Source organism: Gigantopelta aegis, chromosome 4 (assembly GCF_016097555.1).
Source record: "Gigantopelta aegis isolate Gae_Host chromosome 4, Gae_host_genome, whole genome shotgun sequence".
Classification (NCBI taxonomy): domain Eukaryota; kingdom Metazoa; phylum Mollusca; class Gastropoda; order Neomphalida; family Peltospiridae; genus Gigantopelta; species Gigantopelta aegis.
In genome coordinates, this window is record NC_054702.1 from 28,369,853 (window position 1) to 28,385,719 (window position 15,867).

The window sequence follows — 15,867 nt, forward strand, 5'->3', positions numbered from 1 at the left end:
GATATCCATAAATAAGCAACAACCAACAACATAGAACATTACATTCAAATGTGAAATTACAAATAGAGGTTATATTACAAATAATACATGCTGTTCCACAGTGGATAATAGAATGAAGAAACCTTTTGACTTGGGACAGATTTTAAAATATTTAATTGACAAAATAAAACTCTACCTTTGTCACATCATTCCATTGGTTGTATGCTTTAGTCACCAGAAGCTCATGAGCTTGTTCTGCAGTCTGAAGTGGCACAGGTTCCGTGTCATTGTACCTACAAATTACACAAGGCCTGTTTTACAATTGGTCACAAGGGAGCAGTAGTCATAATAGCTGCTGATGCATGGTATTGTGGTCTATTAAGAGTGCGCCATGCGGTCCAATACCTCTGACTTCAGCACTCGAGGTTAGGGTTACCTCGCCCTGCTAGCGTAGCTCTCTGGGTCACTGAGACATACAAGCCCCCTCACCACGTTAAGGAATTGACTATGAAGGGGACAGGGGAGCAGTGATATACATTGTGATTATTATTTTAAGCTTGGTTTAATAACATTTTATTATCCATATAGTTCAAGATATACAGGGAAATATAACCAGTATGACACATGTGTGTCATAATGATTTCATGTGTGTCATAATGATTTCAAGTGTGTCATAATGATTTCATGTGTGTCATAATGATTTCATGTGCATAACGAATGACGTAATTTTGGAAAGCGACGTCATAACATAATGTGGCTTCCCCAGTCTTAGCTATGTGTAATTGTTTGCCAAACTGATGTAATTTTGTCGTCTCTTTCTAGTTATGTTTGAAACGTTTTGACATTCATGGTCCTTGTTATTCATGAACATAATATTATGGATAATGTGGATAATAAAGAAATTATTACACTCGCATGGTCACAAGGGAGCAGTAAAACTCATAACAACTGAAAATTATTTCATTTGGGACATAAACATGATACAAAATGGAAGCTTGTTTAATATCCTATAATTATTTACCTATTTATGCCTGAAGTGTATTCTACATGTTTTATTTCAATATACAGTGAAACCTGTCTAAACCAGACTCTCATCGAACTGAAATTCTGTAAAAAAAAAACGGCCAAGTTTCACGGTCCCAAATTTTCAAATTTCTAAAATGCAACCATCTAAACACCGGATCCTGCCTAAATGGAATAAATATTAGGACTCTGGAATGATCTGGTTTAGACAGGTTTCACTGTAAAAGCAATTTGAAACAAATCAGAAAACAAGATATTATCAGATAATTAAGAAAATAACTTCAGAAAAGTAGCACTTAATTATATACTGTTGGAAAGAAATATGGGAACACATCAAATTGTAGACCAAATTTAATTCACTACTAGCATAATAATGTCTGTATTTCATACCAAGTTGTAATGTGAGATTGAATGTCTGTAGTGTTGAATGTACTGCCTATATGTTCCCAGTCAACTTCTGACAATATGAATTGATTTTTGATGCAGTCATTATTTGTTGTTGCTATCTGTGTGATCCTTTATTTCTTTCCATCAGTATATATCCTAACTCTGTCATTAACATTACCATCTTTGGCATAAAGACAAAAAAGTATGTTAAAAAATAAAATCTTACATGTGCACAGAGTGGAGCCATTTGTGGCCCTCTTCACTATCTCTGACTTCAAAGCAGTCCAAGAACTGGCCATAACTAATGCAACTCTTTTTATCAATACCCAGTCTCAAACACAGTTTTTCATATTCTTCTTCAGTCATCACAAACATAAATGCTTCTAACATTCGACGAAAATTTGATTTGTTCAGAATTCCATTATGATCATCATCGAACTTGTAAAATGCACTTCGAAGATCCTGTGTTAAAATAAATATATATACTTAAATCTTATGATTATTTGTGATTTCGTATTCAATTTCTTTCAAAATGTATCTTAAATTTGTCCAAAAACCCCCAGATCAAATCTGATCTCTTGCGGTTAGAGAGACAAGGACTGGGATGTGGAGGTGGACAGTGAAAGAAGTTGAAAGATAGGAGCTGCCAGATCAGGAAGAAATGAGATGGAATTCAAAGGAGAGAAAGGAAAGAGGGCAGTGGGATAATAAATAAATAAATAAATAAATAAATAAAAAATAAAAATCTGATCAAGTACATCAAAGCAGAATCAAAGTGTGAAAACATCACCTTCAGGTAAATAATTTCAACAACTTAAAATTTCCTAATTATTCACCATGTTTACATTTTAAAACCCACCCTAATACTGTAATAAAAACCCACCATTATGTTTTAAAGAAGACAATTGATGGCAATATATGGTGGTTTGGTGCCTATATTTGCCTTCATTATTATTATTTTTTTTTTAATGGGGTGAAATACATGCACTAATATACACAGTAATACATTCAGTAATACATGCAGTAAACACTCAGTAATACACATAATAATACACTCTGTAATACATACAGTGATACACTCAACAATACATGCAGTAAAACACCAACAATATATTCAGTAATACACACAATAATACACATTGTAATACCTGCAGTAAATACACTCAGCAAAAAACACTGAACAATACAAGAGTTAACTCACAGCAAAGTTTTCTCTCAGTTTTGCCCTCAGTTTAGACTCCACCTCCAGTGCACTCATGCCAAACTCGTCTCCGTGAATGGGGTTCACGCGATGGTTACCCGTCCTCTCGATCTCCTCACCCAGTCCTGTTGGCTGGGGATCAGAGAAACTGGCAATGAAGTCGTAGTAGTTCATGAATCCACTGTTGAAGTCCAGTTTTGATACCAGCACATTGAACTGTTCATCAGTCATCAAAATATTGAAGTCTGCTAGCACCTATATAAAAAAGAAGTAAAAAATGTATAGTATGAAGTCTCAAAGACTTTGTGTCGGAGACCTGGTTTCTGAGACTTTTTTCGTAATGTATCATCAAAAGTCTCAGAGACCAGTCTCTGGAGAAAGCAGAGCTGTCAACCTGTAGCAATTCTTAGGCGTAAGAAAATTAGAAATCAGGGTCCAGGGACGGCAGGCTCTTGGTCAGGTCCAGGGTGAAGTTTTTTGTTGTTGTTTGTTTAAGTTCAATATGGAAATCTCTAAAAACAAAATCGAGCAAGTGCAAGTTTTACTAACTAATACAGTTAATGTTAAACCATACAAGTCGGTCATCGGTAGCACCCGCGAGTGATTGTTGGTATTGAACCTAGGATTGGTTCAATATATGCTGTATTATTATTAACAGGTAACAAATTCAGAGACCTGCATAATCAGCATATAATTCCATTCAGCTCTAAAATGTAAACCACGATTAGACCAAATGCATGAGAGTTGACAGGCATGAGATAGAGCAGTGTTCTATTTGCAGAGAGAAGTCTCCGAAACAAAATATTAACTACCAATCAGAATGTTTAAATAAATCATCTGACATGACTGTTCACATACTACTGGTCAAAATGGTGATGCTCAGTAATAATATTATGTGGAACAGACAGAACAAGTATTAGCCGAACGTTGGCAGGAAAAACCTTGCTTATACCACACCACAAGTAATATATACTACAACCAAGTCATCCACATATTACACTTTGTAAGACATACACTGTTGATAACACAACTTTTTCATTCATTTAAAATTTTAGCTACCGGCCTCAGTGGCATCGTGGTTAGGCCATCGGTCTACAGGCTGGTAGGTACTGGGTTCGGATCCCAGTTGAGGCATGGGATTTTCAATCCAGATACCGACTCCAAACCCTGAGTGAGTGCTCCGCATGGCTCAGTGGGTAGGTGTAAACCACTTGCACTGACCAGTGATCCATAACTGGTTCAACAAAGGCCATGGTTTGTGCTATCCTGCCTGTGGGAAGCGCAAATAAAAGATCCCTTGCTGCCTGTCATAAAAGAGTAGCCTATGTGGCGACAGCGGGTTTCCTCTAAAAAACAGTTTCAGAATGACCATATCTTTGACGTCCAATAGCCGATGATAAAATCAAAAAAATCAATGTGCTCTAGTGGCGTCGTTAAATAAAACAAACTTTACTCTTTTTGTTTTTAAATTTTAGATGTTAAATTATTTATTACTGTATTAATATAATTATTTTATTCAACACTTTATAAACTGTTAATAATGCTGTTGCATTTTTTTCTGTCATTGTGCAAAGAAATAACAGACGTGTTTCCAAAACAAAGTCCCTCAAAACAAAATAAGTGTATCGTCAAAGTCTCGGAGACAAAGTCTCCGAAATTTTGTTTCAGAAACAAAGTTTCGGAGACTTTGTAAATGTATCGTAGGCTTAACATTGTGTGGTTTATGAAATGTATTAGAACAAGTTTACAATTCTCCATTGAGTTTCAGAAACTCTTTACAACATGCATGCAAGTGTGCTATTTAGTTTTATGTAGTCATTTTGTATGAAAAAGAAAAGTGTTTCAAACAGGCAACAGTTTTTCAATCCATAAAATTACACCATCTGGTGCTTATTAATTGTTTTGTATAATATTTAAGAGATAACCACATGGAGTTTTTAGATGTGTGAGTTTTATTGTCTATTTGATCCCGCAAATGTCATTCTTGACCGAAGGCGTTAGCCTGCAGGCCAATAGCCAGAATTTTGAGATATGGGGGTCGTTTAGGCTCATGGTGAGGTACAAAGTGCCCGAGTTGCTTAGAGGGGGTCCGGGAGCATATTGAAAAAAAAAAAGCAAACAGTGGGAGGGGGTCGACCGACCACCCTGACCCTCCATTGGCTACAGGCCTGGCCTGATGTTAAAAATTAAACATTTGCGGGCTACAAATAGACAATAACACCTGCAAATCTAAAAACTCCATGTATAGACCTAACTGTATATTTGGTATTTATTGAAAAAAACTCGCCATCAGTTTACAATCATTTCTAAATCACTAATACTATCTAAAATGAATCAAAGTTACTGCTGTTATAAACATGGTAATCTGTATCCTAGTGTCACACAGGAGCACTGGGATAGCCAGGATTTTATATTGGGGGGGGGGGGCCAACCCACACTACGTCAGGGCCATACCCTCGGGGGGGGGGGGGGGGGGGGGCAGGGGCGCCCCCCTGAGTATCTCACTTTTTTTTTACTCCAGAAAATAGCATACACATCTCAGGGTTCAATTTGTATAGTGTTTCATTTGTTTATAAAAAGTAGTGCCCCCACCTAGGATTTTGATCAGGGTACCGTCCTGTATGATTTTATACAATTTAATACAGTAAAAAAAAAAAAAAAAAGTCTGATGGGGAGGGCACTGACCTGTGTCCCCCCCCCCCCCCTTCTACACCACTGCACAGGAGTTGACCTACTACAAAAAAAGTAAAAAGCTAAAATGATTAATCATCAGCTATTGGATATCACACATTTACTAATAGTCTTCAGAGAAAACCTGTTATATTTTTCTACAAGCAGCAAGGTTTCTTTTATATGCATACCACAGACCATAGTCATGAGGCAGTCATGGAGAACTGGCTGGGACCTCAAAAAACTTATAGCCTACTAAAATATCAATAACAATTGATGTAGCTGGTTTAATAACGTACTTTTCAGGGGTAAATTTAAAATATTTAATTTCGGACAATAATTTGTTAAGCCATTTAGTAGTTCAGCTATGGCGCAAGCTTATTTTTAGCACAAAAATTAGACAATTCTCCTGAACGAACCTCTCTGAAAACTCTTTTGGAGACTTTCCCGCGTCGTTTCTTGTCGTAGGTGAGGAACGTGTTTCTGATCTCGGTGTCGTGCTGAATCATGCGGTCCTTGAGTCGACTGATCACCTCCTCCGCTGTCATCATACTGCATCGGCCAGACAGGTGCTCGTCCACCAGGTCCGACCTGGAAGCAAGACACAGAAAATACATCGAAACACTGCGATATATATACTGTAGTAAATTTACAGCGCAGTGCACTGTAGAGCTAATGGAGGAGACTTTAGAACTGTGATTTACTAAATATGGAATTAAAATCTTATTTTAGAAGTGTTAAAGGATATATATAATAAATAGAATTTGCTTTCTAATTTTTTTTAATATGTAAAATATCAACCTCATCTAGTTAACTGCTATTTGTCTCATTTGTCTCAGCAGGGGGCAGGAAATGTTTTATTTAATGACACACTCAACACATTTCATTTGTGGTTATGTGGCATCAGACATATGGTTAAGGACCACACAGATATTGAGAGTGGAAACCTGTTGTCGCTACTCTTTTCGATTACAAGCAAGGGATTTTTTATATGCACCATCCCACAGACAGGATAACACATACCACGGCCTTTGATATACCAGTCATGGTGCACTGGCTGAAGCGAGAAATAGCCCTATGGGTCCACCGATGGGGATTGATCCCAGACCGACCATGCATCAAGCGAACGCTTTACCACTGGACTATGTTTCGCCCCTTTAATCGTGATGACGTCATATTATCGATGGAGGAGACTTTAGAACTGTTATTTACTAAATATGGAATTAAAATCTTATTTTAGAAGTGCTAAAAAATAAATACAATTTGCTTCTCTTTTTTTTTAATATGTTAAATATCAACCTCATCTAGTTAATTGCTCTTTGTCTCATTTATCCCAGCAGGGGGCATGATTTAGTTCAGTCGGTTGAGTGCTCACTTGAGATGCTTGTGTCACAGGATCAAGCCACCTCGATGGATCCATTCAACTTATTGGGAGTTTTCTTGTTCCAACCAGGGCACCACAACTGGTCAAAGGCTTTTCTGTATGTAGGAAAGTGCATATAAAAGATCCCTTGCTGCATTAGGAAAAATGTAGCGGGTTTCCTCTGACTACGAGTCAGAAATACCAAATGTCTGACATCCAACAAGCGAAAAGCTGATGATTGATTAATCAACGTGCTCTTGTGGTGTCATTAAAGAAAACAAATACTTGTGACGAATCCTCTATACATCATTTACAGGGTTATACCCAGGGGGTGGGGCATGAAGGCCGTTTATATTTACCTGCCATCCCACAGCTAATGTAAAAACTGGTATTAACACTCGTCTAGGTACTCCGCCACCAGGTCTGTAGGGGCCGGGGGGGCACACATGTGATCCTTTTTTTTTTATCACCTTAATGTTTGCCAATGTAACGAAAATCTGATGTAGTTTGTACCCGATCCATCAGTCTCCCCCCACTCCCAAAGTTATTCCTACGGGCCTGCCCCCTCCCCTTCCACTATAAACTCCTGGCTAAGCCAATGAATGTAAATGATTTATTCACCTCTTATAGTGGTCCTCCAGTCGAAGGAATTCTGCTTTGTCACTGCCATCTATGATCTGTTTACTTAATCCAATCAAATCACCGGGAGCCACGTCAATATTCAGGTTCTCCAGAAACTCAATGTAATTCACCTTCCCATCATGGTGGACAGCACATCTTTTTAACATGCTATATAAAACAAGAAGAGAAAAAAACCATGTTGTAATATACAGTAGCGGATCCAGGCGACAGTCCATGGGGTCCGGACCCCCTCTTTTAGAAAACCGACCATAAATTCGAGCATGATGTGTTCAGATGTAAGAGCCACGCTGTGTAAAAGGAGAGATGATTCATCACATTTGGACCCCACCCCCCCACTTTCATATATATATAATATATAGGGTGCTAATAATATAACATAAATATGCATACAGCTCATTGTCAAGTACATTACTACAGGTATAACAAAACACCACATTAAATATACTAAATTTCAGAGTGTCCTCTAAAAATAATACCAATTACAGCATAGGAAAAAGACAGGTAAATCTCTTTTAAATCTCAAAAGTATTGAAGCAGATTACAAATAATTACTGTCAATAACTCCCGTGGATGAGTATGACAAACGTAAAAAGCATCCCCCTCTAGACATATCAGATTGTAAAACAGATTTAATTATATGACTGACTTAAGTCAGGGGAGCGCTAGCACTGCCATCCTAATGTGGTGGTGGGGAGGGGCAGTAGCGGATCCAGGGAGGGTCCAGACCCCCCATTTTTGAAAACCGACCATAACCGTTAAGGGGAAATGTGATTATATTAACTGTTCTGTGTAAAAGGAGAGACCAGTCATCACATTTGGACCCCCCCCCTCTTTCAGAAATCCTGCATCCGCGCCTGTGGGGAGAGGTAAACCCAAACCCATCAAGACTTAAATACAATACCTTCAGCAAAATTTCAACTTGAATGACAAAAATGTTGCTAAAATTCTCAATTTGTAATCATAATAGCATTAACTCCATACGAACTAATTAAACTTACAATTGTTGAACTAACTTAGCACTTTCAGTTTAGATTTAATAAAAACAAAATCTACCTATGATCATTCTTATAATGGTAAATATTTATTCATGAATTTTTTAACAGCCTGAGGGTGGTTTCAGTGGAAAATATTTAAATGTAAATTCAATGACAGAATGTAAACTGACTGCTCGAAGTGTTCAGTGGATACTGGAAGGATATGTCTGTCGATGATCTTTTTCAAATTTCTAGGTGCCATCAATCCTTCAGCTCTGCGATCATAAAAGACGATCGCCTTGGCAACAGACTTCCAGCGTTCTGTGATCTTCTCTCGCAGTAGGTCCTCCACCTGGTAGAACATAAACCATTATTCATTTATTAAACATAAGAATTTAAAGGGAAAAAAATAAAAAATGATTTTTAAAAATTAACTAAAATATGTATGGAGTATTTAATGGCACCATTATTATAGTCAAGGGTGGGAATTGGTGAACTGTAAAAAAAGAGGAAATCTAGAAGGGTTCCGGAAATTCATGAAAACCTAGGTTAAAATCTGTGCCATCTGACACATTTTGGAGGAAAGGACGATTAAAATTCCCACCCCTGTATAGTACATTGTTTGATATTCATCTTTTAGGTGTCTATTATATGTCAAATGAAATCTAATGGGTCAGATGAGAGGGTTCGATCCTTGGACCCAAGCACCCCATGTGAGCACTAGAATTTTTACAAAATCCACTAACCATGGGATCAGTGATTTTAAAAATGTACTTACCATGGTTAAACATTCACTAGTCCTACTGTACTTAATACAATTGTACTAATAGTAATAATTGGATATGTTACCTAAAGAGATAAAAACACCAAGATTGAGGGGCGGGGGTGAGGGCTGCATATTCATATTTACAACATAGACTGAAATGCAGCATTTGACAACTTTTTTCGCTAGCCATCAGGCATGACAATAGTAATTAATTACAGGGCTTCTAGATTATGGTATCCCCACTCCCATGGCTAGTGATATTCAATGTTGGGCTAGTAAATAACTACTATTGCCATGCCCGACGGCTAGAGAATTTTTTGGGTCAAATGCTGTATTTGAGTCTATTTTGTAAATATGAATATCCTGCCCCCAAACACCCACCCAAATCTTAGTGTTTTTAATTGCTATCTCCATCTTTAGCTAACATATTGATTATTACTATTAGTAAAATTGTATTTAGTGAATTTTAATTGTGGCCAGTAAATTTTAAAAATCACCGATCCCATGGCTAGTGGATTTTGTAAAAATTCTAGAAGCCCTGTATTTACTAGCCCAACATTGAATATCACTAGCCATGAGAGTGGGGCTACCATAATGTAGAAGCCCTGAACTGAGCTAGATCCCACCACAGAAATGTACAAATGAAAAAAGAAAAATGAAGTGCAGACAGGTTCCAGCAAGAGCTATATTTCGGCCAACTAAGTCAAATCACTCAAATATCTCCTACAGGACATTTAAAAAATTCAATAGCACTACAAACACCCCAACCCGCTACCCACTCTGGTCGGGCTGCTTGTGCTCTCTTGCACCTGCCAAACACGGGTAATCCCCTCTCCCCCCCTTTCCTGTCCTGGACAGAGGAGCTGGTATAAGTCAACACTTGTGCCCATGACAGGCATGTGCTACAACAGCTTGCTCTGAATGTGCATGTTAAAACCTATGACCTGACCTGAAGTGCAAACTAGTGTAACATTATTTTTACAACAAAGTGAACATGACCATTTGATGTTGTAATTATAATTAATGGTAAAACAAATTATACTCACCGTTTTCCAGGCTAAAATGGCTGGTTTAGGCTTGTCATTAAATCTGTGCACAGAGTTTAACCACTTGTGACCTGCCTGAAATTATAAAAGATTTCTAATGTTCCCAATTTAACAACTTAATTAAAATTAAATAGTGGTGACACATGTTTATGTGGTGATACATTTACAAAAAATGGATATAACACAAGTTCTGATTTGTTTGGTAATATGGCTTTGAAAAAGAAATATAACTATCAGATATTGATGCTGTATAATATGTTAAAATCAGAATTAATTAATTGGCTTAACAACCAATACAGGTTCTTGACTCTGCAAAATATGTTAAATATTTGCAAGACAATGATTTTGAACTTTAATCTATAGTGTCAAGTTTTATTGAGATGGCACTTTTATAGTTTCTGAGAAACAGAACTAAACAAATCCACCCCGCATATGTATAAGAGGTTCCGGCTGGTACCTTCTTCCATGTGCTCCTGTGGAGAAGCAGAGCAGATGACCAAACATGTCATCCAAGACTGCATAAACCTACAGCAGCTGAGGGAGACTACCTCAACAACTACAATAACTCTCCAGAAGACGCTGTATGGCACAAGAAGTGATATACAGAGAACAGTATCGTTCATAGTCACTGCTGGCTTCGACGTGCAGTCAACAAGCGATTAAAAAGAAGAAGAAATCCACCCCGGATACAGTGGCGGACAGTGGCAGAAGCTGAACCCATGGTGGCCATGAATGAACCTTAAGGGAATGTATGCATGGGATCAAAAGGTATCCCTATCCCCCAGCTAAACAAATAAAATATTTAATATGAATAAAAATGTAAAAATCTGACACTGTTAGAAAAGTAACATCTGTAACACTGTTACAAAAAAACTACATTAGTCTTCCCCTTTTATTACTGGTCCATTTAATCTGAAACAAGCATTAACTATTCACTTAACAGTACATACCAATGTTTCCTTCTCTTCGAAGACCTCGAGGAAATCATGGTACGATATGTCATTGGTGTGTTGTGGATCCATCGCAGTCATCAACTTCTTGAATTCTGCATCCTCAAGATGGAAAGCAAATTTTTCAATAATTCTTCTGAATTCCTTTCTGGTTACCTTGCCATCCCGATTCTAAAACAAACAGCAGATAATGAAAGAAAGAAATGTTTTATTTAACAATGCACTCAACACATTTTATTTACGTTTATATGGCATCAGACATATGGTTAAGGACCACACAGATATTGAGAGGAAACCTGATGTCGCCACTTCATGGGCTACTCTTTTTGATTAGCAGCAAGGGATCTTTTATATGCACCATCCCACAGACAGGGTAATACATACCATGGCCTTTGATGTACCAGTCGTGGTGCACTGGTTGGAATGAGAAATAATCCAATGGGCCCACCGATGGGGACCGATCCCAGACTGACCGTGCATTAAGCGAATGCTTTAAGTCCCATCCCAGCAGATAATGATGAATAATCTACTCAGTTACGAAGAAAGTTTTGTCTACAAAGGGGTAATTCATAATTATCCCCATTTTTATGAGCATACAAACTGTAATCTTTGTCTTGTGTCCCCATCCCCTCCTACCGGTAATTACAGACATCAAAAGTGTTATTTTGCTAGACATTTTTATCAACACATTTCGTTTTTTAAATATACATGGGCATCACACCCCTCCTGTTCTTTATACAATTATACAGTGAAACCCCTCTAAACCGGACACCCTTAGGACCAAGTAAAATGTCTGGTTTTAAGAGGTATCTGGTTTAGAGAGGTTCTCTTCTATACAGATACTTAAAAGGAGGCTGTGACAAATGTCCAGTAGTGAGGGATTTCCAGTTTATAGAGGGTCCGGTTTTGGGACGTTTCACTGTACCATTGTGTTCCAAAAACTGGGTGTGGTTGATGGTAAGAAAAATGCTGTAGTGCACTAACTGGTTTGCCACTGTGCCCTTCAGTGAAATAATTTTTGTCTGAGAAAACTTGACAGAAAGTAAGTTGCCTTGAAGGAAAAGTTTGCCTTGGTGCTCCTCAAAACTTGCCTTGGTGCCATAACTTTTGTTATTAAACAAAAAGCAACACTCGCTGTCCCCACTAAATATTAATATTATAATGAATAACTCTACCAGAACTGCAGTGCGATGGACCCCTGTAGGGAAAAGAAAGAGAGGACGTCCGAAAACAACATGGCGCCGAACAGTGGAAACAGGACACAGTTGGGGCACCATCGAGAGATTGGTAAGGGGTAGATTGGCGTGGAGGGACTTCGTCGTTGCCCTAAATGCCACTAGGCATGACAGGAAATGATAATGATGAATAACTGTACCTTATCAAACTCGAGAAATGCTTGCTTGAAAGACGGGTAGTGACTCTCAACATGTTCGTAGAGTTGGTTCCAGATGCTGTCTGCTTTGACTACTGCTTGAGTCTCCATAATAGGGAAAAACCTTATACAAAAAACACACACACAAATTAGTGACTGTCAGAAATCCCTGTCTGAATACCAATCTCACAACCGGCCTCAGTGATTAAACAATCGGACTTGGGGCTAACAGGTACTGGGTTCACATCCTGGTACTAGCTCCCACTCAGAGTGAGTTTAATCACTCATTGGGCCACTACACTGACTTCTCTCCAAACTAAGCACTAAACCACTGTCCTGGACAACCAGCCCAGATATTTGAGGTATGTGTCCAGGACAACATGCTTGAAACTTGAATGCAGGGGCCTAGCTTGGGATTATCAGGTTATATGCAGACTTTTTCGGTGATTGAATAAAACACAAACACATACACGCATACACATATTTACATCATATATAATAATAAAAAACAATCTGTAATCTCAGGTGGTACGCACCTGCATATATGGAAGCTAGGCCCCTGGATTGGATATAAGCACAGAAGTAAGTATAAATAAGCAAACAATTTCGCAACTGTTTTACTCTAACCTATACTCAACAAAATTAATTAAGGGCCAGTAGGTATTTTCTGCATTTTCTTTGTACCGGTATACAAAATACATTTTAATATTATTATTGTTTTTATGTTTTTGACGAATCATACAAAACTGTATTTTTGTCTGTGGTTACCACTGGTCAAAATGTACTCCAACAACATTTAGAAATGACGTGTGATCAAAATTAATATATTACAACATAACAAAAAACAAACAAAAATGTATACTGGATCTTAATTAATCTCGTTGAGTATACATAAACAATCTTTGTACAAATCCCAGTAGAATAATTGCCAATGCAAATCTAATTTAAAAAAAAACTGAATTATATCATTTTAGTGTATGGAAACACATCATTGCACACACATTTTTTGCTCAAATTTACTGCAGTAAAGCCAAATATTTAAAGTGACATTATAGTATTTTGAAAAATATGACAGCAAATTAAAGTGCCAGGAAGAAGGAATGAAATGTTTTATTTAACGATGCACTCAACACATTTTATTTATGGTTATATGGCGTCAGACATATGGTTAGGGACCATACAGATATTAAGAGAGGAAACCCGCTGTTGCCACTTCATGGGCTACTCTTTTCGACAAGCAGCAAGGGATCTTTTATAAGCACCATCCCACAGACAGGGTAGCACATATCACGGCCTTTGATATACCAGTCGTGGTGCACTGGCTGGAGCGAGAAATAGCCCAATGGGCCCACCAATGGGGATCGATCCCACACCAAACACGCATCGAGCGAGTGCTGTACCACTGGGCTACGTCCCATCCCCCCATGAAACAATGAATGAGAAAGTAATTATCAGAGGCCCTGACTGCATATTTTTACCTTTTATCACAGAACGGTTCAACATGTAGATACTGGGAGATTTGAAAATATTCACCATAAACTGTTGGAGGTGTTAAATATAGAAAAACAATACTTAATAAAATATGCTCAGTAAAATCAGAAACTGATGAACCATAATGAAGAATCATTGTCATATATTTTGATTCATGAACTTAATAAAAAATTCAAATTGAGTGGGATTATTCTAACAGAAACTGTTAAAATAAGACTGTTAAAAATTGAGGTTATGCACCAAGTGAAGGACAGGCAGTATTTCTGAAGTCAGTATTATCTAAAGTGGTGGATTAAAAGACTTAGTGACTAATTACTTGTGATTTGGCTTGATGGGTATTGTTTGGCCATTACCCACGTCTCTTGGTTCTTGGAACTTTTCCAGAAATGCTTCCCATGAGATTCGTCCTGTTCCTTTGATACCACACCTGTGAAGAAAAATAGCAGGGAAAATCTGTGTAAACTAGATAATGATCATTCTTCTTACCTACTGAAGGTCTTCACAAGTGGGGTTATTGTTTGACATCTTAAAACCAGTGACTGTTTCACTAACTTGGATCTGTTAGGTTTTTCTTTGACTGGATGATGTTTTTGAAAGTCTAAAATATCATTGTTAAAGATTCTAATACATAAAAAACCTTGGTCCACGCACTCTACCACTGAGCTATACCCTGTTCTCTCAATGATCTATTTATCCTTTAAAAACAAAACAAATACAAAAACACAAAAACAACAACAAAAAAGCCACAAAAGAATTAGATGATACGCTTTAATATGTAATGTTTAAAAATTTATTAATTGAGCAGGGATCAAGCTAGATCCCCAAAAATATTAGCAATCAGGCAAATTTGTCAGAAAATCTGTAGACAAACACAAGTTTTAATTGGCTAAACAAAATTTAACAAAAATAAGACTCTCTAAAAATATATTTATTTGAGTTTTGGAAATTTAATAATGAAATACAATTGCCCAGTAGGAACTTTACAGATTTGTCAATTTGGTGAATGACAACTTAAACCGTGGATGAGATTGCAATAATCTGAGATTTATATCACAATGCGGGGCTTCTAGATTATGGTAGCCCCACTCCCATGGCAAGTGATATTCAATGTTGGGATAGTAAATAACTACTATTGCCAGGCCCGATGGCTAGTGCATTTCTTTTGGTCAAATGTTGCAGTTAAATCTATTTTGTAAATATGAATTTCCTGCCCCCACCTCAACCCCCAATGTTAGTGTTTTAAGCTCTATCTCCCTCTTTAGGTGACATATCTGATTATTACTATTATTTAGTAAAATTGTATTAACTTAAAGTAAAATAGGGCCAGTGAATTTTTAATCGTGGTTAGTACATTTTTTAAATCACTGATCCCATGGCTAGTGGATTTTATAAAATGTCTAGAAACCCTGCGTGACAATGTAGGTTTGTACCTGTCCATGAGTTGGCCAAACAGCTGGTCTGACATGGGAATGGTGAAGTTTGTAAGAATAGCTTTCAGATCCTCTATGGAGATAAATCCATTAAGATGACTGTCAAACGACATGAAGGCCTTTTTTAAGTTGAGGTAATTGGCACGCATCTACATAAAATATAAGAGAGAAAGTAATTAATGTTTCTAAATATTTCAAACATCAAATATTGACATAAAATGAAGCACACCATGTAGTGTAATTTGATTATTTGCATATTAAAATATATACTAAAAGCTGCACCCAGCCAACAAAATGTCCGAAAACAGAAATTTTGCGGTAGCTGACAATGGTACCTATTGGATGGTATTTATGTAACATATGTTGTCTTAAGTGAAAAACAGCTCAATTAATATTCCATGTTTCGTTATGTAAATCTGCTTCATATCAAGATGTACAACCACATGTTTTATTTAACGACACATTCAACACATTTTATTTACAGTTATATGGCATCAGACTTATGGTTGAGGACCACACAAATATTGAGAGAGGAATCCCACTGTCGCCACTTCATGGGCTACTCGTTTCGAT

The 15,867-nt window shown here is 37.3% G+C and overlaps 1 protein-coding gene across 1 annotated transcript in view; it reads right to left on the bottom strand.

The window, feature by feature from the left end:
- Positions 1-15,867, bottom strand: part of LOC121370313 (EF-hand calcium-binding domain-containing protein 6-like) — a 45,138-nt gene that overhangs the window by 17,719 nt on the left and 11,552 nt on the right. Inside the window, exons 10-20 of the mRNA XM_041495454.1 lie at positions 15,295-15,443; positions 14,181-14,291; positions 12,377-12,497; positions 11,002-11,172; positions 10,052-10,126; positions 8,431-8,591; positions 7,245-7,412; positions 5,680-5,851; positions 2,591-2,845; positions 1,616-1,851; positions 176-272 (exon numbers count right to left, since the gene is read on the bottom strand). Of these exons, the coding sequence (XP_041351388.1) occupies positions 176-272; positions 1,616-1,851; positions 2,591-2,845; positions 5,680-5,851; positions 7,245-7,412; positions 8,431-8,591; positions 10,052-10,126; positions 11,002-11,172; positions 12,377-12,497; positions 14,181-14,291; positions 15,295-15,443 (1,716 nt within the window). The remainder of the gene's footprint in view (positions 1-175; positions 273-1,615; positions 1,852-2,590; positions 2,846-5,679; positions 5,852-7,244; positions 7,413-8,430; positions 8,592-10,051; positions 10,127-11,001; positions 11,173-12,376; positions 12,498-14,180; positions 14,292-15,294; positions 15,444-15,867) is intronic.